Source organism: Apteryx mantelli, unplaced genomic scaffold (genome assembly GCF_036417845.1).
Source record: "Apteryx mantelli isolate bAptMan1 unplaced genomic scaffold, bAptMan1.hap1 HAP1_SCAFFOLD_34, whole genome shotgun sequence".
In the NCBI taxonomy this organism is placed as follows: domain Eukaryota; kingdom Metazoa; phylum Chordata; class Aves; order Apterygiformes; family Apterygidae; genus Apteryx; species Apteryx mantelli.
Genome location: NW_027118693.1, coordinates 3,417,544 through 3,437,919, shown reverse-complemented (window position 1 = coordinate 3,437,919; position 20,376 = coordinate 3,417,544). Strand labels below are relative to the sequence as shown.

The 20,376-nt window shown below is 46.4% G+C and overlaps 2 protein-coding genes across 2 annotated transcripts; one reads left to right on the top strand and one right to left on the bottom strand.

Annotated features, from left to right (window-relative positions):
• Positions 1 to 9,837: 9,837 nt before the first annotated feature.
• LOC136996337 (olfactory receptor 6M1-like) lies at positions 9,838 to 10,812 on the bottom strand. The gene has a single exon (XM_067317266.1). The coding sequence runs from the start codon at positions 10,810 to 10,812 to the stop codon at positions 9,838 to 9,840; it is 975 nt and encodes a 324-aa protein (XP_067173367.1).
• A 7,787-nt stretch (positions 10,813 to 18,599) lies between these two features.
• Positions 18,600 to 19,736, top strand: LOC136996336 (olfactory receptor 6M1-like). The gene has a single exon (XM_067317265.1). The coding sequence runs from the start codon at positions 18,600 to 18,602 to the stop codon at positions 19,734 to 19,736; it is 1,137 nt and encodes a 378-aa protein (XP_067173366.1).
• Positions 19,737 to 20,376: the final 640 nt, after the last annotated feature.

Sequence of the window (20,376 nt, the reverse complement as noted above, 5' to 3'; positions counted from 1 at the left end):
TCTCCATACAAAAATGGAAAAGAAATTATATATTCCTTTCCAGAAGTTCAGATATTTTTTTCAGTTCTAATGAAGCTTTTCTTTCTTTTTTAGTGGCAAGACCATGTGCATGAATTATAGTATTTGCTCCCTGTGTTTGCATATATATATGCAGGTACAGTCAGTCATGCCGAGACCTTTCTTCCCAACACTCTGAATGGAGAAACTTTGTTCTGAGGAAGTACTATTTTTAAACTGACATATTTCCTATCTCTTCTTCTGCCTCTCTGTCCTTTCTTCTTCCTCTGCCTATGCTGCCTTTACCGAGATCTCCCAGGAAAGATTCACAGAATCACAGCACTTAGGGTGGATGAGACCTCGGGAGGTCACCTAGTCCCACCCCACGCTCAAAGCAGAGGGAACTGGACGAGGTTGCTCTGGGGCTCCCCTCAATTGCGCATTGTCTACAAACGTGCTGAGAGTGTGCTCCATCCTATGGCATTAATGTAGAAGTTAGAGAGCGTTGCCCTAGGCGTTGATCACCGAGGGATGTTGCTAGTAACTGGCCACCATTGGACCTTGTGCCACCGATCACAGCATTTTTGCCACCGATCACAGGGCATGGGTTTTCTCCTCCTGGCTTGCTCCCATGCCACATGGGCTCTTCTTCTGGAATTTCTCATGGCCTATGAGCTCCTGAAACACAACTGATCTCACAAAAATGTCCCCACCCATCAGCCTCCCGCTGGCCTTTCAGCTGACCAGACACAATGGACCTCATAAGCACCTGCCAAGCCAAGGGGCCTGCTGCTCATCTTTCTCCTTCTCTTAGGGAAATGACATCAGCACGCTCTTGCTTCCATCCAGTCACATACTCAGAAATGACCTCACAGTCACCATGTGAGCCATGTGCCTGCTGCTGGCCTGTCAGCGGCGGAGATAGAAGTGATCTCACAGTCACCATCCAAGCCGTGCAACTGTTTCTGGCCTCTCAGCCGCTCAGTTCTAAATGACCTCACCATCAACATCCCAGCCCTGTGCCTCTTGGTGCCTATCAGGTCCTCAGGCAGAAGTGACCTCACAACCAATTGCCCCAAGCATTAGCCAAGTGCTGGCCTATCAGCTGCTCAGCCAGAGGAGATCATCTTACAATCATCTCCCAAGCCCACACGGCTGCTGATGGCCTTTCAGCTTCTCTGATGGAGAAGGTTTGTGTTCTTGCTTGGGAGGTCACTTCTGTCTCAGCCTCCAATAGGCTAGCAGCAGGCTCCTGGCTGGGGCATGTGCATGCAAGGTCACTCCTGCCTTAGCAGCTGATAGACCAGCAGCAGGCCCATGGCTTGGGTGCTGGTGGTGCTACTTGTCTCTGAGCAGCTGAACCTGGGGGTTTAGTTAGGTCATCCTGGCAGGAGATCCTGGCAAGAGTTTCACAAACTGCAGGCCTCAGCCAACCTAGTGACACATTGCGAAATGTGCTCAGCTGAGATGGACAGCTGACCTGCCATGTTAGAAACAACTCCCTCAGAGAAGAGAGGAGCATGTGCAAAGGTGAGGACCATAACTCTGGGGGGCCTTGCAGAGTTATCTGCATAAAACCGCTTCAACTTTGCAAGCTGATCCTCAGCTATGACCCTACAAGTATTTCTTGCTGACTTAAGGAAAGTGCTTGAGCATCAGGCAAGTATTTTCAGGGTCCAAAAGCAATGTTGGGATTTGCTTTGTTTTCAGCTCAGTAATAAGCTCTGAGGCCTTGCAACCTCACTCACTGTAGTATGCGCATCTGGGAGAAGTGGTTGTAAGAGGCCAATTCTTTCCTGAAGAAATACTTTGTCTTGGGAAGTTTTCCTTATTTGCCCATTTGGAAAGGTAATGACTGTGGCATTGCCACTCACAAGAGTTCCTCTGAGCGCTCCATCATGACAAGACCGTTTCCTTGTTAACTATGTTAGAGGAAAATATCTCACCATGTCAAGACTGTTCTCTGTGGTCTGCTCCTGGATGTCAGCCCCTGGCTGTCTTGTGTTGGTGCCCAGGGCAGTGCGCAGCGTGCAGGTTGCAGCAGAGATGCCCAAGGAGGGAGCCCTTTGGCAGGGAGAGATCAGGACCCTGTCTGCCCACCCCGCCCCCCCAGCCCCTTATTTCACTGCACTGGGGAGTTACTTGGATGGTTAAGTGCTAAGTGGGGGATACTACTGCCTTACAAGCAAAGAGTTTCTAGAATACTGCCATATTAGAAGAAAAGAGTGTCCACAGCAATCATGTTTATTGCTAGTACCCCCCAATAAGCCTTTATTAACAGGGGAGAGAGGCAACTGCTATGCCTCTCGTCTAAGAAAACTTGGGATTTGACAGATCTCAGAAGGTTATCTTCAATAAACTCCTCCAAGGAACCCTTCCTGAAAGGTGACCTGTTATGATCTAAATCATTTAAGCTGCATATTTATATGTGTTTCACAAGACATCTGGAATGTCTTCTATCTTTGGTTAAGCATCAGCTCACAGGACAGGAAGGCCCAAATCAAATACGGGCTGGAAATCATGGAGAATATATGTTAAAAAAAAAAAAAAAAAAAAAGACAAAGCATTCTGTAAACACTAAAATGTATTTTGTTGCTCTTTGCATTTCCCACCACCTGTGAATTACCTTTGATATTAGCTTCCATGTGTTTTCTTTCTTAGATAGACTATATTTCAGATGCAGAAGATGGTACTTCTGAGTGCTTGTTTTTATGGTCTCCAGTTTTAGTTGTATAAAGGAGTTACCATTAAAGAGAAATGCATGGTTTATTTTGTTTTTTTTTTTTGCTTCATACGCTGTCATTCTAAAAGTAGTACAGACTTACACTAACTTTGGTTAGTATACCATAGTAATCAGAGATGTAGCCTTTCCATTTTTCATTTCTTTTTGTCAAAAAGGGTGTATTCAGTACTACAGAGTGCATTTATGACTACTTTAGAAAAGACCCATCTGTTTCCTTTCTGAAGTATATTTGAAAAATTAGAAGTGGTGAATGAATATTTGGGATGGCAATATCTGGGACTGTGACGACCTCCCTGGTTTGGAGTCAGACCCGGAGCATGAGGGGGAGGCAGCTGCCCGGCCAGTGGCAGAGCAGTGGTTTACCAGACTGCATGCAGTCAGCTTGAAGGGAACCACAACTACTAGTGATTTTAAAGCATCGGAGCTGCAGGATAAGCAGGGGCGCTACAGGCAGCAGCCCCGTGAAGGGTTACTAGAGTGGCTGTTAAGGTTGTGGGATGCTGGGTCAGATGTGGTTTATTTTATTAGAGGGGAACTTGATAAGACAGGGGCTTTGTGCCAGGTTGCCAGGCTGCGCAACACCCTCCGCGCCCTGCAGCAGCAAAACCAAAACATTTCCCCCTCCTTAATGGAGTGGGTGCTGAGCATGGTGCGGTGAACCTGGCTGACTGCTGTGGACATCGATGACAGGCTCACCAGGTGGACTGCTATCGCAGCAGGAATAAACCAACTGCGGCAATTAGGAATGCTGTCTGGAATTTACTCCTCTGAGTTTACCAGACCAGATCAGATCCCCATGAGCAAAACCATCTGGACTAGGATGCTGCAAACTGCCCCACCCCATCTTAAAGCAATGGTGCTACCTGTGATTGGTGGGGGGGCAGGTATGGTGGGGGAAGTTGCAGCGCTTCCATCTCAGTTAGCAGAGGTGTCCTCCGTTAGCAGAGATAGGAAGTTGGGAAAGTGTGGACGTGAAAAAGAAAGAAAGGGTGAGTCGTGGCACTATGTCCCAAGACCTGCTGCAAGCTGGCGTGCCATGGGGGGAGGTGGACAGAAAGCCCAGTGCAGAGCTGCTCCAGCGGTGGCTGCAGCTGCAGCCTGAGCAGCGCACGCAGCCCCCGGGGGTGGGTGAGCACGGTGAGCAGCCCGGAGAGTGCAGTGGGGGACCCGCGACACCCACTGCCCTGCCAGCAGCGTGCACAGAGGGGCAGCTGCCAGCGGCACAAAAACAGGCCAGGCAGCGTTGCCCCCCTTGTACCCGCTCAGCTCCACAGTGGTTGCACACCAAAAAGCATTATAGCCACAGAGGACAAAAGCCTTTCTATGTCTGGCAAATTGATTATATTGGACCTTTACCGGAGAGCCAGTGGCACAGATATGTCCTGAGCTCTGTAGATACCTGCTCTGGTCTATTGTACACCCACTCCTGCGCCGCAGCTACCCAGGCTCACAGCATTAAGGCATTAGAAGGCTTGATAGGGTTATATGGCTCCCAGGTGGAAGTCCAAAGTGATCAGGGCACTCATTTCACAGGGAATGACATTCAAAATTGGGCTGGAGAGAGAGGAATAGCCTGGACATATCACATACCCTGCCATCCGCAAGGGGCAGGATTGATAGAGCGAATGAACGGGCTGCTCAAAGAGCAGCTGTGCAAACTGTCCCCTCCTGGTACCCTCACAGGTTGGAGCAAAACATTTGTCAGGCAACTGCCTGCCTCAATGACCGCCCAGCGCGTGCCTCTACCCCATATGCTCATGTCCAGGGGGAATCCAAGGAGGGGCCGCGTGTGCTTAGAGTGCAACGGCTGCACCCCCGAGCCTGCCTACCCAGGCAAGCCGTGCCCTGCAGTGCAGGCTTGGGTCTGCGACTGTCGCACAAAGAAAGAACCCTAGAATCGGAAAGCCGTCATCTTGTGAGTTTGATGTTGGCCATCACCATACCTCAAGGGTATTAGGGTCACGTGGTGCCCTGTACTAGTTTAGCTCTCCAGGAGGGGGGGGCATCAAGGCAGGAGTCATCTACTCAAACCACCTTGAGGAGGTGAAGGTTGCGATCCATTACACCTGATCCCAACCCCTGCGATGTACACAGGGAGACCAAACAGCCCAACTGATATGTGAGCAGATAGGGGTCCCCACTATCCAGGGAACAGATTCCTTGCAGCCCAGCAACCAGGTGGTTTTGAGTCTACAGGGCGTGCTGTGTGGGTGCATGATCTGGCTAAATCTGAACAGCCGGAAGGGAAAATTATTGCTGATGGGCCAGGAGACACCCACCCGGGACTAATTAAAGGGGAAAGTGTCCCAGTCTATTTCCCCTCTAGGAGACTCTCGCTCAGACAACCGTGACCTGATGAATATGCCGGATGGAGCCGCGACATTGCTGCTCTCCATCCTAATCCTGTATGCTGATGGCAGTTGGGACACCGACAGAACTGTGGTGAGCGCATCAAACCCAACATCCACAAGATAAAGAGCCTACTTCAAGGACTACACAATGTAAAGTCCAAAGAATCAGTGTGGGACACCCCCTGGCAGCGACTGTCATCAGGGCTGTCAAATTAAGGACTATGGGGAAAATGCATTATGCTCCTGGTCTTCTGGGCTGATCACTTTTGTGTTCATACAGGTTATAATTTACTGTATGTATGTATATTCGCTATGATTTAGTTGCTTGTACATCTTAGCTGTTTAGTTAGGCTAATACCAGAAAGGCAAGTCTGAACCTTGTCCGCACGCTGGTGGCACCAGTACCACATCTCTGTCAGTCAAGGGGTGGAGTGTAGTGAGAAGACCTGCGGAAGACCTGGCGAGGAGTCAGTGACTGGCAGAGTAGGTGGTAGCAGGCCCAGCGTGTGAAACTGCACACTGCCCAAATTCCCATCGGGGCCAGGCATGCACATTCCGTTTTGTCAACAACGTCTAGCTGCTTCCCGCACAGCAGTTTCTCAAGGTTAGCACAGCTGAGATAAGGAAATAGTTTTAGGAGATTTAAGGGGCCCTTATGAACAAGTTGAGTCCCACCCATGCGTCCCACCCGTGCGTCCTGCCTGTGCATCCGACTCGTACCTCCAGCAGCCTCCTGCCGGCGACCCCTCCTCGTGGTTCCTGGGTCTCCCTGTGCAGCCTGGAGCGCAAGTCCTTTATTAAATCTGTCCTGTTTAACTCCTTATGAACCTTGAGTGTCTCTCTCTGCTGGTATCCGACCTTCTTTTGGCCGCCTTGCAGTCACAGCATCTGATGACTTACAAGAGACCTGTGCCATTCTGGAGCAGCAGCTGGGGGGCAGGCAGGATCCCTGAAACACCTCCGATGGTGCTAAATGTCAATGGGGAGGCAACTGAAACTGGCGTTCCCATTGCAGACTTGTGGGGAGGTGCATCGAAATCTGTGCTAGTCTCGAACCCACCTAAGGTGTCTGCACTCCCACCACAGTGATCAGTGGAGAACTAGTCAGTGCGGTCAGTGGAGACTGGGGTGCAATTCCCACATCAAAGCAGACATTTGTTCAGAGGAATGTAGAAACTACTTACAACTGAATGAGACCATCCTTTATTATGAAAGAATCTTAAATGCCTACCAGCAACTGAGTTGTCACATATGGTCATCTAGAGATGCTCGTTCAAGGCTTCTTTTCAGTATTTCCGACTGCGTAAAGCTTTATCTCCATCTGCCTGCTACAGGCAATTTTCAACGGAAACGGCCTGATGAGAATTCATGGTTTGGCTCATTTAAGCCGTGGAGAATTGTAATGATGGAGGATCCGATTCTTCTTTTTATCTCCAAACATGTACTCAGACTGCCCGCGCACAGCTGGATCTACCTGGCAGCTCACAAGGAAATGGCTTCCTCCCTCTGCTAAATGAGTAGAAGGGATTCGGGATGGTTCTGAAAGCTCACTTTTCTCCTTGTTTCTCTTGGCAAACAGAAATGGGGAATTTTGGAAAGTTCCATTAAAAAAAGAAAACTCTTTAAAACTATTATTGTAGTGAAATTCTTTTTTTTATTTTTTTTTGAGAAAACATACCAAACCAAACAGTGAAAAAAACCTTTCAATTTCCAAGTTTACAGATAAACATACAGAAGTGAAATGAGGAAAACCTAACTTTTACTCATTCCAACTATTTTCCCACAGGGGAAAATCAGCTCTTCGTTGCTGGAAGACAGAAAGTGGGAATAAGAATTCATGTTTATTTTTTTGTACCAAGTGAAAAAAAAATTCTCAGGAAGAACTGGTGTTAAGTGACGCTGGTTGTTACACACAGGTAGATTGGGTTGGGTTTATGTAACAACTTAGCGACTTCCTTAGGTTTCAGCTCAACAAATTCTACTCATCAAAAAGATAAATGTCTTAAGCTGAACTGGTCACCCTAGAAACGCCTTTTCCTTCTCGCTGACAGTATAGGAGCCCTGGATAACCTGTTCAGCTACAGTGATAGCTACTTGAAGTGAAGTGAACGTTTTCAAATCTGGTGAAAGGAGATTTCTAGTGAAGTGAAAGCATGCACTGGATGACATCAGGGTATCAGGTATGTGAACAGCTGTTGACAAACCATCTGGATCCATTAATTTCAGAAGCAAATCATCCTGTTTCTGGCAGGGATGCAATGGAGAAAAGTGTCTTTGATCATCATAGAGTTATGGTTTTCTTCATAATTCAGCAGTCTCCAGAGTGCTTTCACTCTGCTTCATGATAACAGCTTTCCAGCTAGGATGATTATCAATTAAGTAGCTTTCTATGTGTATACATTCATGAACGCAAGCATATACACTCCCAGACCACTAGCCCAAACTGTGCAATTACACCTACTGCATAAGTTCGAATAAAGAAGTCAAACATATTATGATCAGGATCAGCCTGAAAAATGTTTTCCTCAATCCTCAAAATTGTTCCTACATATGTATGAAACTTTTGTCATGTTTTCTAAATAGCAATGAATAGTGGCATATTCCAAGGGAGAGAGATGGAGTGAAGACAGGAAAGCATTCAATTTTTTCTTACTTCTTCTTTTGACTAGAAGGACCACAGTTAGAGCCTAAAATGTTCTGTTCTTCCTCTCTGCTTATGGTGAGTAATTTTAAAGCGTCATCACCTTAACCCTGGGCATCCCAAAGACATACACAGTAGCCTATGAAGCACACTCTGAGCCTATGAGGTGGAAGATAGGACAGCAGGCCAGAGGTTTTTCTCTACAAGGTAGATAAGGCTGCTATGCAATGGTGCTAGCTTGATCCAGAGAACAGCTGGACATTTTGGATAGGATTCAGCCCAATGTAGGTGCCTTGTACCATTTCTATACCGCAGGGTATTGCACCCAAAAGAGCATGGGACTCTGTGGAACCTGCACACAATCTGCCAGCCTTGTGCAGATATCTTGAAGAAGCCAGGGAATCTCAAACAGCATAAAGCATTTCTGTGTGCAATGCAATCTTACCTCAATAAAATATATTGCTGCTTCTCTCTTACGAGTGAAGTGCATCACTCCTCACTCATCCGCGACATCAGTGCTGTCCCTAATTAATAACAACCCTCAACTAAATGTTCCTACCTGGTTGCAGCATCATATGGAATGGTTATCTCCTCTCGGTATAACCCCGCTCAACATTGGTTGGGCAGTCTGAGCAAATTTTGAAGGGCAGGATTTACGTTATCTACCTTTGGGTGTTTACCACATGGGCGTCAACCTGGGAGGGAGGCGCCTAAGCTCTGATGACAGTCCTGGATGGACTTAGGTGGGCTTTTGTTTTCTAAGCACAGGTGCCTATTGTTGTTGGAGATTCCCCAAATATTCCCCTGGTCTTCAGCTAGGTGTTCCAGAACAGCGTGGGTCTCCCAAGGCCCAGCATCATCTCTGTCAGCTCCATATGATATCTCAGGTGTCCCAGGGCATCTCCAATGGCAACAGACATCTGTGGCTAAATGAATCATGCCCTTTAATGATAAGTGGGCACCTACATTTTAGGTTTATTACTTTTGAACTAAGCCTCTGTTCAGAGCCTTGCTGGAGGCTTTTCAAGTGTCACAGAATCGCAGAATCATAAAATAGTTGAGGCTGGAAAGGACCTCCGGAGATCATCTGGTCCAACCCCCCCCCTACTCAAAGCAATGTCAGCTAGAGCAGGTTGCTCAGAACATTGTCCAGTTGGGTGTTGAATATCTCCAAAGATGGAGACTCCACAACCTCTCTGGGAATCCTGTTCCAATGTTCAGCCACCCACATAGTAAAGAAGTGCTTTCTTGTGTTCAAGTGGAATTTCCTGTGCTTCAGTCTGTGCTCATTGCTTCTTGTCACTGCTCCTGTCACTGGGCACCACTGAGAAGGGTCTGGCTCCGTCTTCTTTGCACCTTCTTTATTCTTTACAGATACTCATAAACATGGATACGATTGCCTCTGAGCCTTCTCTTCTCCAAGCTAAAGAGTCCCAGCTCTCTCAGCCTCTCCTTGTATGTCAGATGCTCCAGAACCTTAACCATCTTTGTGGCCATTCTCGGGACTTGCTCCAATATGCCCATGTCTCTCTTGTAGTGGGGAGCCCAGAACTGGACACAGCACTCCAGGCGTGGTCTCATCAGTGCTGAGTAGAGGGGAAGGGTCACCTCCCCAGACTTGCTGGCGATGCTCTTCCTAATGCAGCCCAGGATGCTGTCGGTGTTCTGTTAGTGCACCTAACAGAGGCAGGCAACAGACACAGCAGCTTGCGCAGCAGTTTGTGCAGCAGGGCACAGAGAAGGGGACCATCACCTTTGCCCAGAACAGGATACACACCCTCAGCTATGGTAGCGATGTGCCACAGGGCACAGTGCCCCGTAGCCTTTGGAGCTCCAGGAGGAGGATGCAGCTCGGCAGGTCTTGGGCTGCAGGGAGTGCCTGGGGCCTCTTGCTGAGGCTTGGGCAGTGAGAGATGGTTTTCTAGCCTGCAGGAGATGTGTGCTCATTGAGGAGCTGTGCTGTCAAGCTAAGGAGTTGTGGGAGGAGGTCAGCAGCCTGAGCAGCATCAGAGATGATGAGTTTATGGATACTGTCAGCTCTGTTTCATTGCAAGAAAACAGTGTGTTCTGAGCACATACCTGTGAGTCTTCCAGCGGAGTCAAGTTCAAACCCTCCGTGAATTCAGGCCAAGTCCGTGAGCTCCTACACACTTGCTGACTAAGTCCGTTAATGCCTCCTTGACCTTCTGGTTCCTAAGGCTGAATATGAAAGGATTCAGCATCGGAGTGAATGCAGTGGTGAGCAGAGATGCTACTTTGTTTAGGTTCATGGAGTTGGTTTGAGAGGGACGGACATAAATAAAGACTGAGGTGCCATAGCCGATAGTGACCACAGTAAAATGAGAGGCACAGGTGGAAAAAGCCTTCTGCTTGCCTGTGGCAGAAGGGGTGCGGATAATGGCACAGATGATATAGAAGTAGGAGAAGACAGTCAGCAGCAGGGAACCTAGCAGAATGGGCAGTGAAATGATGAAATCAATAAACTCCAGCAGCCGGATGTCAGCACAAGCCAGGTGCAGCAGAGGGGCACTATCACAGAAGAAATGGTTGATGGTGTTGGGACCACAGAATGGCAGCTGAAGCTTCATCACTGTGGGGACCAAAATGGAGAAAAATCCACACAGCCAGGATGCCACTACCAGCCACATACAGACCTTCTTTCTCATGATGTTGCTATAGTGCAGTGGGGAGCATACGGCCACATAACGGTCGTAGGACATGACAGCGAGCAGGACATACTCTGTGGTGCCCAGAAGGAAATAAAAGTAGCTCTGAGCCAGGCAACCATAAAAAGAAATTGTCTTCCTCTCCGAGAGGAAGTTTTCCATCATTTTGGGCACCACAGTCACAGTGATGAGAATTTCAATGATGGAAAGGTTGCAAAGGAAAAAGTACATGGGTGATTGTAAACGGTAGTCAGAGCAGGTTAACACGATGATAACAGAGTTCCCAACCACTGTCACCAGAAAGACAATGAAGAACAACATGAACAAGGTGACTTGTACTTCAAAGGGGTTCAGGAAGCCAATGAGGATGAATTCCGTCACACGTGTCCTGTTTCCAAAGTATGTATCTGTCATGCTCCTAATTTTCAAGGAAGGAGAAGAAAATAAGGGAGCTGGTGCATTTTAGGAGGTGCTGAAAAGTCAACTCTGAATTGCAGTGGAGAACACTGTTTTGAAGGAGTAAATAACTTATGATAATAAGAGGGTGGAACAGTAAGATGTGAGTGGAGAAGACTGAAGAGGATGCTGAAGATAGAAACACAGGGAGACAAAAAAGAAGAGCCTGGGAATCCCTTGCCTTAACATAGATGCCCCAAGTTAGATGCCATCCTAGACTTTACCCTCAGTGGAGGGAAAGTGGGACTTCCTGACAAGCATTCAGGTTATCTTAAAAGAGGTGACTAAGACCAGTCAGATGAACCCTCCTAACTTTTAAACGGGCAAAGCTGGGTGAACAGAATGCCACCCTAACCTAAATCCCAGGGTCTAGTCAGGATCAGAACCTCCTGCACTCAACTCAGATCTAGCATGAATGATGGGTAGCTAATAAAGTAAAAAAGCATTGCCAAAACACAAATAGATTTGCATCCATTTTTGATCCAAAAATAAGGGACAAATCCAGGCTTATGGAGAAGCAAGTTACATTCAGGAACAGCTGCTTCCCAGAGAGAAGTACCAGAAAACAGCAGTGTCCCTTCATGGGGACCGTCAGAAATACTTACTTTTCAGTTACCGGATTTTTCCAGACACCATCTCCAACATCTCTGCGCTGGCTTCATTTTACTTTCACAAATGAGAGCGGTGTCCTAGTGAGAGAGCTCACCTCCACATCTTAGGAACACCTGAGAAAAGAATTCATCGGTGGGAGTCATTGCTTGTGGGTCACTGTAATCCCTTTAACTTGCACTGAGTATCTTTCCTTTTCTCTGTACCACTACTATGTGGACATTTGAGGGAAATTTTCAAAGACAGGGACACCAGGAAACCTCTGAGAGCAAGCAATCTAATCTCTTCATCACCCTGCTGATGGCAATTTCAGTCTTCACCTATTTCCCCATTCACAGACATCATAAATATGTGGCGAAAAGTGCAAATGACCCTTTAAGATAAACCAGCTCAAAAAGGTAGCAAATTCAAGCAGTTCAATAACCACAGAGTCAGCAAGAGTTTTGCCTGTCAGTCTCCTTGTTCAACGCAGAGCAAGGAAGTTTAGCTGTGCAGGTGGCAGCCAGGCGTTTCTATGGCTTGCTGAATGTCTTTGCAGACAAACTGATGAGCATGTTGCACAGCCTGGTCCTGAGGGGATAACCACTGGCATTTCTCTTGGGGAAGGAGAGTAAAGTTTGCAAAGTTTTATTAGCAGAATTATCCACGGGCAAGCGGCCACAAATTGAATAGTATTGGGTGTGCTCTAGCAGTTAGGCAACTGGAAGTAAAACTCAGCATGTTTTGGTGCACTGGCAGAATTAGTAGCAGAATCCATTTGAATTCATTATAGACTGGTGACAACCAGTTGTGGGGAAGATGGTAGAGAAGAAGTAAGACGAGGATAAATTTGCTGATGGACAAATTGTCACATGTCAGAAGATGCTTCTGCCCAACAGCAAAAGGCTGAGAAGGAGGAAAATAGCTGACATCATTAGAACAAAGGAAATTGGAACAGGAGTATAACATGATTTTGTAGTGTCAGGGGTTCCTGGTCTTTTAGGGTCAAAACCTCCCCAGCTTCTCCATGTTTTCTAAAGACCTCACAAATTCAGGAACTATTTAGTGATAACTCAGGCATTCATACTTGCACTTGAATCACAATTCTATCCTCACTGTTGGACTCTAGCCAAGAAAAAGCCAGAGGCCTTTCAGGCAGGAAGACTTGGGAAACACGAGGGCCTGGTTCACTCATGACCTCTACAGGCAGTAGGGAAACCAATTGCTCAGCCCACTCAGCTCTGCAGGCTAAATTTCTGAACTGTAGTGATTAAAACAGGTAGTGTAGATAATGCTGCATAGATCACCTGTGATGGCATGAAGAAATACTTTGTGATTCATCTCACCTGTAGGGTAGGTTCACAGGCAGTGCTTTAAGATCATCTGCTGTGGGACTTGTGTCACCTAACTTGAGAACGGTTTGACTGTCTGAACCCAGGTGCCCACTTGCATTGGAGATGATTTGGAGCATCCCACTCGGCTTCCAGGTAGCGCGTCACACTGGCACAGGATTCCCATAGCTTCTGTGTCATTTCTGACAGCTTTAGAGATGTCTCCAGTACCCTGCGGCATTGTCTAGAGGTGTCTAGAACAGAGTCAGACATCTATGCCTGGGCACCTGGCTCCCACCCAGAGCTTCCCGCTTCCCTCAATAATTCATGGACACAGGACCCTTCCAAAAGAAAAGTATTCCATCCTCGTGTCTGTGCCCAGAACTGATGGATGGGTCACTTCCGAATTATGACAGTTTCTTCTGCTACCATGAGAGAGATACCAAAAGACTTGCTTAGATGATATCACATCTGCCCTCTCAAAGCGTTTAGCCCCTTGGCTTCTCCTGGGGTCTGGGGCCTCCATGGTCTCCACTAAGCGCATAATGGCTCAGTCCCAAGTTTCTCTTGGAGTGAACTGGTTTGTTCCATCCAAGAAGAAAACCTTGGGGCAGCTGTGGGTAAAGTGTACTCCACTTATGAAGTGGGTGCCTTCACACTACTAAATGCAACACTGCTGCACGCTGCAGAGAGCAATCTCTACCCTCTAAGTCAAGTAGTGCAGACCAACAGGAGCCAGTGCTGAGGCCAGCCCCCCTCCAGAGCAGACTGGCTGCACCCACACTACAGAGCAGTAGTGCTCTGGGTCCTCCCTGGGACCGCTGTACTGACTGTTTGGCCCTAAGATATAGTCATGCTTGTGTGTGTATGTGTGTGTGTGTGTGTGTGTGTGTGTGTGTGTGTGTGTGTGTGCGTGTTTTGCCATTCAGAATGTCTTAGCAGTCTAATCCGAGAATCATTACCAGTCCAGATCTAACTATTACAGACAAATATAATACAGAAATAATACCAATACAGTTAAAACTGTTAAACACACACTTTTCAGTTTCTACCACTTTTCCTGGTGTTACGTTCACCCTTCCCCTGCTACCCTGAGTCCTAAGGTTGGCAGTTTCACTCTGGTGTTGTTGGTGGGTTGTTGCGGTGAGTTGTCAGCATCTGGAGTCCTTCACCGAGAGGAAGATGATGTTCAGGTTGGTGCTTTCTTCTTCCTCACTCTAGTATCCACTTGGGGTCATTTTCACGTGTTTGCTAACACACTTTTTACGCCTTGCTCTTTCTTCATTGCTCTCTCTCTCCACGTTATCTCTGAAAGTACCACATACGGTACCTTCTACTTATGTTCGATACTGTTGCTTTGTTCTCTTTGTTGGCCTAAAACCAGTTGTGTCCTGCTCCAGGTGCGCGTTTCTTACACCGACCACTGGTGAGTGGTCTGTAGCTGCGGGGTCTCCAGCGCCAAGCTGTGCCCCGTCTCTTGCCATCCCATGCCGGTACTCCTCTACACCGCATCCTGTGTCTGCACTTCTCAAGGCTTCTGCTATTGCACCAGGCCTGCATTTCTCTCTACTGCATCATTATGTGGGAGCTGTAAATATCGCATTCCACACAGAACAACTGCTTGTTATTGCTGTAAGAACTCAAGTAAGTTAAAACTTTTCTTTTAAAAAGCTGCAGGCAGGTCAAGAAAAGTTCAGGCAGAGCAGGCCTGAGAAGCTGCAGTCCTGAGGCCTTGCAAACTCAGGACAAAAACTCAAACTCATATTACATGGCTATAGGGTAAGAAAGGACCTAAATGGCTTGACAGTGAAAAATTACCTTCTCTAGATCACCATCTAATGAGGCCCGACCAAGAGAAACTTGTCTGGGTTGCACAGGCCCCATGTGTGACCCAATACAGACGTTGCTGGGTTTTTGTGATCTGTAAATTTCTGCTACATTTTTAAAAGGCTTTGACATAGCAGGACACAGAAGGCAGTGGCAAAGTATTCACACAATCTTTAGAATCTAATTTAATGGAAAAAAAAATCCCCATCTTTCCCTTTCTTTTGCACTGACTTTCCACTAACACAGGTAAAGTTGGAAATATATTTCCCTCAATGAATTCCAACAAATGAACAATAACATTTTCTTTTGCAATTCATTCATCAGTTCCTACTAATAAGTAGTATGAATAATTGGTCAGAAAGTAAATTAAGAGAATCCGAAAAATAAAGCATTTTGAAGATGATGAAGTTCCAGTAAGCTAGCTGCATTTTTTTTTAATTCATATTCATTAGAAGTCTGACAGTCTCCTTGATAATACAGTTGTATCAAGAAATGCTTCCTGAACTGTTTGGCCAGAAGGGATTTCTTTCTTGAACTCAGCTGTGGTTCTTCAGAAGCAACCTGGGTTACGAGGGCCATTTGATGATTCTCTTACTTGTTCATTTGCATACAGTTGTCTCTTTACCCTGACACCTTAGCCCACTTCAGCTCATCTCACCTCTCCTCCAGCTTCTCCTAAAATAGACACCAAAAATTGGCTAGAGGAACTGCTTATAGACACACATATTTCTGTATGTTAACTACTGAACAGGTGAGAGCTACTTGCTCAGGGGGAAAGATCTGCGTTGTAGGCAGCTCAGGGCAGGCAAGGCATGTCAGCCCAAAAAGGCAAAGTCCAAATCAATACTGTAATGTACCTCCACAAAACAGAAGGTGGCTGGAGGGCAGTGTCTCAGCTCTATAGATCCTTGAGATTTTGGGAAACTCCCTCATCGGAAGCAATTTTGGGCATGTCTAGCCAAAGGCAGAGAAGTTCCAAGATTTCAAGGCTCTCAGGAAGATTTTTCTTCAACAGCTAGATTTTAAAATGCCCCTTTGGAAATGGGCCCTGACCTATTTTAGTTATTTGCAGTAGAGTGAAGGGATTTACGCTCTGTGACTGCCAATTTTTCTCCTATGGTTGCAAAGGAAATATGGATTACGAGTTCAAGTGAAGATGCCCGGACTGTAATTTCATCTGCAATGAGGCAAAATTAATCTCAAGCTTTGATTTGTCCTAGCTCTTTCCTAAATAATTTTGAAAGGTGACTTTAAGACATTGCAGACTTACTCGCATAGACAGACTACTGTTTGGCCTCGTTCCTTGTGTGGCTTTTATCACTCAGACAAGCAGATAAATAGAACAGTGATGAGTGGATAACTATCGTTGCTCAGTAGGGGTTGTCTGTATCTTGTAGTGAAGCATCTGAAGTGGGATTCATCTGTGCAGAATTAGTTATCTATGCTTTGAATGTCTCCATCCGAGCCAGTCAGCTAGGGTGGGATTCCTCTTGTAAGTTATCCAAGGTAAGTTGTTTACTTTAGGAGCTAATCAGTTGGTCTTCAGACTCCACAGACTGCATGGACTAAGACGCTGATTCAGTTGCCCGCACACAGGCATCAGGTAATACTTGCAACGTCCTAGGTGCTTTGTAAAGCACAGTAGCTATGACACAGGACCAATAGAAGATCTGTCCTCTCTGTAGAGTGGTGGCTGGATGCCAAACAGGACACCAAACAGCATCTCCAATTGCACTGGAAGCCCATGTGTGCAACGCTGGGTTGAATCCTACACCTCCCTTGATTCTGAGAAGACTTGAGAGAAATTGCTCAGCTTTAGACACCCAGATTCAACACACCCAGGGAGTACATTTTCAATCTCAATATTTGTGTTTAATTCCATCTGAGATTCCCTGCACAGTAACATGCCTGGCTTCTGGGTGACACTCTGGAAGAGCATGCATGTTTGCTAGATTCTCTGTCATAACTGCTAGCCACAGAAAACTTCTTGGATACCCTAGAAGATTTCATATGGCACTAGGCTCCTCTGTTTAGCACCTGAATTGTTGCCCTCAAGCAAGGTGAGGTGATCTCCTTCCTAGACTTCCTTTATAGCCGTTGAATGTGCATCTCCTTGGTTTGCTCAAGGAACCTGTGTCCCCAGGGCTTCCCTCTGAAAATCATCGCACCATTGAAATAGTGGTTGGAAGGGACCTCCAGATGTCTCTAGCCCAACCTCCCACCCTCTCTGGGTGACTTGCTCCAGTGCTTCATAACCCTCCTAATTAATAACTCGTTTTTTCCTGAGGTCCTCTCTGAACCTTCCAAGCTGCAGCTTGTGGGCATTGCCCCTTACTGTTGTGTATGCCAGTACAAGACGATTTGGGGCCTGTCATCTTTGTGACTGGCACTCAACTACTGCTAACTTGATGTGAGGCTTGTTTATCTAAATCTCCCAGGATTTTTTTTTTTTCAAAGTGAAGCCTCTGAAGGGTAAATTCTTAGAAAGGATCCAATTACTTTTCTTTCTGGCATTTCTCAGACCACCTATCAAGTACTAGTGGTCTTTGTGAAATGCACCTTCTTCATTACAAGTTGAAAAAAAACTTTTGCCTTTCTGCCACACACTGGCTTTCTGGAACTCCTTCCCTGGGACGTTTCATCTTTCTAAATTGTTTTGCATGTTGAACAGTCTCATTCTGATAAGAATCATCCACGGTTTATGCTGAGCAAGGAAATCATTGCTCAGTTGTCATTACACTGATTTCAGCTTAGCCAAGTCTGCAGGATATCCATCATTCTTCCAACAACTGGAGTGTGAATGCCTTCTTATTCTAAGACTATGATTCCTATTGGTCAATGCACCATGCACTTTTTTACTTGTATACGTCCTGTTGGTGGCTGTGCAATAAGTAACTGAGCTACATAGCTGTCCCTCTGGTCTTATGACATAGAGCAGGAATGTAGAATCCTTTCTCTCTCTCTCTCTCTCTCTCTCTCTCTCTCCCTCTCTCTCCCCAATTTTCCTCTTGGTTGTCACAGCTGAGACTCTCATCAGGAAGTCAGACACAACTTTCTTCAGCAAGGAAGCAAAAAGAAATATATGAGGTGTCACTCATGCAGAAGGTAAGATCAAAGACACAGCTATAGGAACAATGGTATTGACACTGAACATGCTACTTATTGCCATTTGAGCATGCATGGAAACAAAATTCAGGTGCAGAAAATGTTGGATGAGAGGAGTCTATCTTGTGTTCTGATTTGATGGTAATTTTGAATGACGGTTACAGAGAAATTGAGGCAGCTTTGCAGCAAAGACCTACCTCTGTCACCTTTGTATATGAAACAAAGAGCAAAGGCGAAGCTTGGTGGCACCAAACTGTGGTGGCTGTTTCACAAAGGTTGTCATCTTCCACTCCTCAACCGTCAATGGAGAGAGGCAGACTGCAATGGTCTGAATCACCTTTTAGGGATGGCTCCTCTTTTAGGGATGGCTTCCTCTCCTGTTTGATTAGACAGGCAGCTGGGATGGGATATATTGCCTCTCTAGAAAGGTTACTGCCAAAACAGACCAAATGTAGGCCTTTCTTTTTGGACAAGATGAATGGATGAATGGCTCTTTAGGTGCTATTGAATGTACCCTGTAGGTGGGCATCTGCAGGCTTCGGTTGCTGACACATTGGGATCTCCAGCCATTGAAGACTTTAGCCTTATGGGGATGTCTGAGACATCACCAATGGCACTGGATGCCTATTTATGAGCAACTCAATCAAGCACCTTCAGCTGGGCATGAAGAATCTCTCTTCAAAAGACAGATGGCTTAGGCTGAACCGGTCATTCCAGGACTCTTCTATAGTTGTGGAGGGCTAGGCAGCATCAAAAAAATGGTACTGGCTGACTAACTCAGAAAGAAACATTTCTATTGCAGATATCCAAGTTAGGTGGGATGAATTCGACCCTGAATAGCTATGTGTCGGGACTTAACTTCTCTTTAAAATCAGGATGTCCAAAACTTACTAGATGTCATCTGAGAAAATATTCAAAACTCTACATTACTCTGGTGTTCTTTCCCACAACGGAGACTGCACAGAGATGGAGAATGGCACATCTGTGACAGAGTTCATCTTAGCGCGATTTCCTAATGTCCATGAGGTGGAGATCCTCCTCTTGGTTGTGTTCCTGCTTATTTATTTAGTGACTGTCTTGGGAAACACTCTTATCATTGTCCTGGTATACACTGATGGCCATCTCCATTCTCCCATGTATTACTTCCTCAGTTATCTGTCTTTCAGAGAGATCTCCATGACTTCCTCTGTGGTTCCTAAAATGCTGGCAAACTTCCTGTCAGAGAAGAAAACCATTTCCTTTGATGGCTGCTTTAGTCAGCTCTTCTTCTCTTTCCTCATGGGCACAACTGAGTTCATCCTCTTTGCTGTCATGTCCTATGATGGGTATGTGGCTGTATGCAACCCACTAAGGTATCCCAGCATCATGAGAAGCAAGGTATGCAGTACACTTGTTTTGGGCTGCTGGGCAGGTGCCTTTGTCATGATTCTGTCATCTCTGGTTCTGGCAGCCCGGCTGCCATACTGTGGTGCCAATGTAATCGACCACTACTTCTGTGACAGTGCTCCATTATTACACCTTGCTTGTGCTGACATCCAGCTTATTGAGTGGATTGATTTTGTGGTGTTCTGGGTCCTGCTCCTTGGCTCTTTGGCACTGACTGTGCTCTCCTGTGCCTACATTGATTCCAACATATTCTGGATGCCGTCAGCACAGGGCAGGCAGAAAGCATTTGCAACTTGTGCTTCTCATTTCACTGTTGTTTCCTTGGGTTTTGGCATCTCCATCTTTGTCTATGCCAGGCCTTCCCACATGACCTCTGTGCATCTCAACAAAAGCCTCCCTGTTGTCTCCAGTATTGTGGCGCCTCTTGTAAACCCATTCATATTTAGCCTGAGGAAGGAGCAAATGAAAGAGGCCTTGAAAAATGCTTTGCACAAAGGCCTGGTGATGACTAAGAGGGCAGGAAAGCCACGAGCATCATCATGGCTGGTACTTAGTCTTGAAAAATCTGAGCAGGACCTTTCTGTTCACAGGGATAAACTAGCCAGCTTAGATGAGACTCCTTGGATGAGATTCAGTGGTGCTTAGAGTATGATTCAGGTAAGCAGCCAGGTGGTATCTATGTGAGGATGAGGTGAAGCATTCTCTCAGCTCCATTCTCTGTACCGGTAAGGGACTAAATGCAGCCAGAGTCACGTGGGGCTAGTGCCATTTGAGATGCCACAGAACATCCTAGCTGACCTCCAGCAGCCCTTCTAGAAAGGGACAAGTGTCCCAAAGGCCCCTTGTCACAACTGCCAAGATGTCTTGGGCTCCTTAGGGCATCTCAAATAGCAGAAGACACCTGCGTGTGGACAACTGAATCCAGTTCTCTAAAGAACTGGGGTGTTTTGGATTCATCTCACCTAACTTTAGTGACTGCAATGGATATATATATATATATATGTATTTGAGCTTACCATGAGCTATCGCTAGAGTGAGTGGAAGGAAAGATATTTCCACACAGTCATTCAGCTCAGCATGGGATAGGTATGTTGAACTGGCCTTTGGAAGTGGTGAATTCTGTCTGTGGACTGTAGACTCAGCCTGGCTGAGTCTCCTGCACACATCAGGTGTGTCTTAGGCTGCACTGCTGCTTTTGTGACATCTTCCAGGGGCTGAATCAGAGTTTCTAATCGAGTGATGCTGACTGGTTTGCATCCAATCCATCTGCAGAGTGTGAATTCTG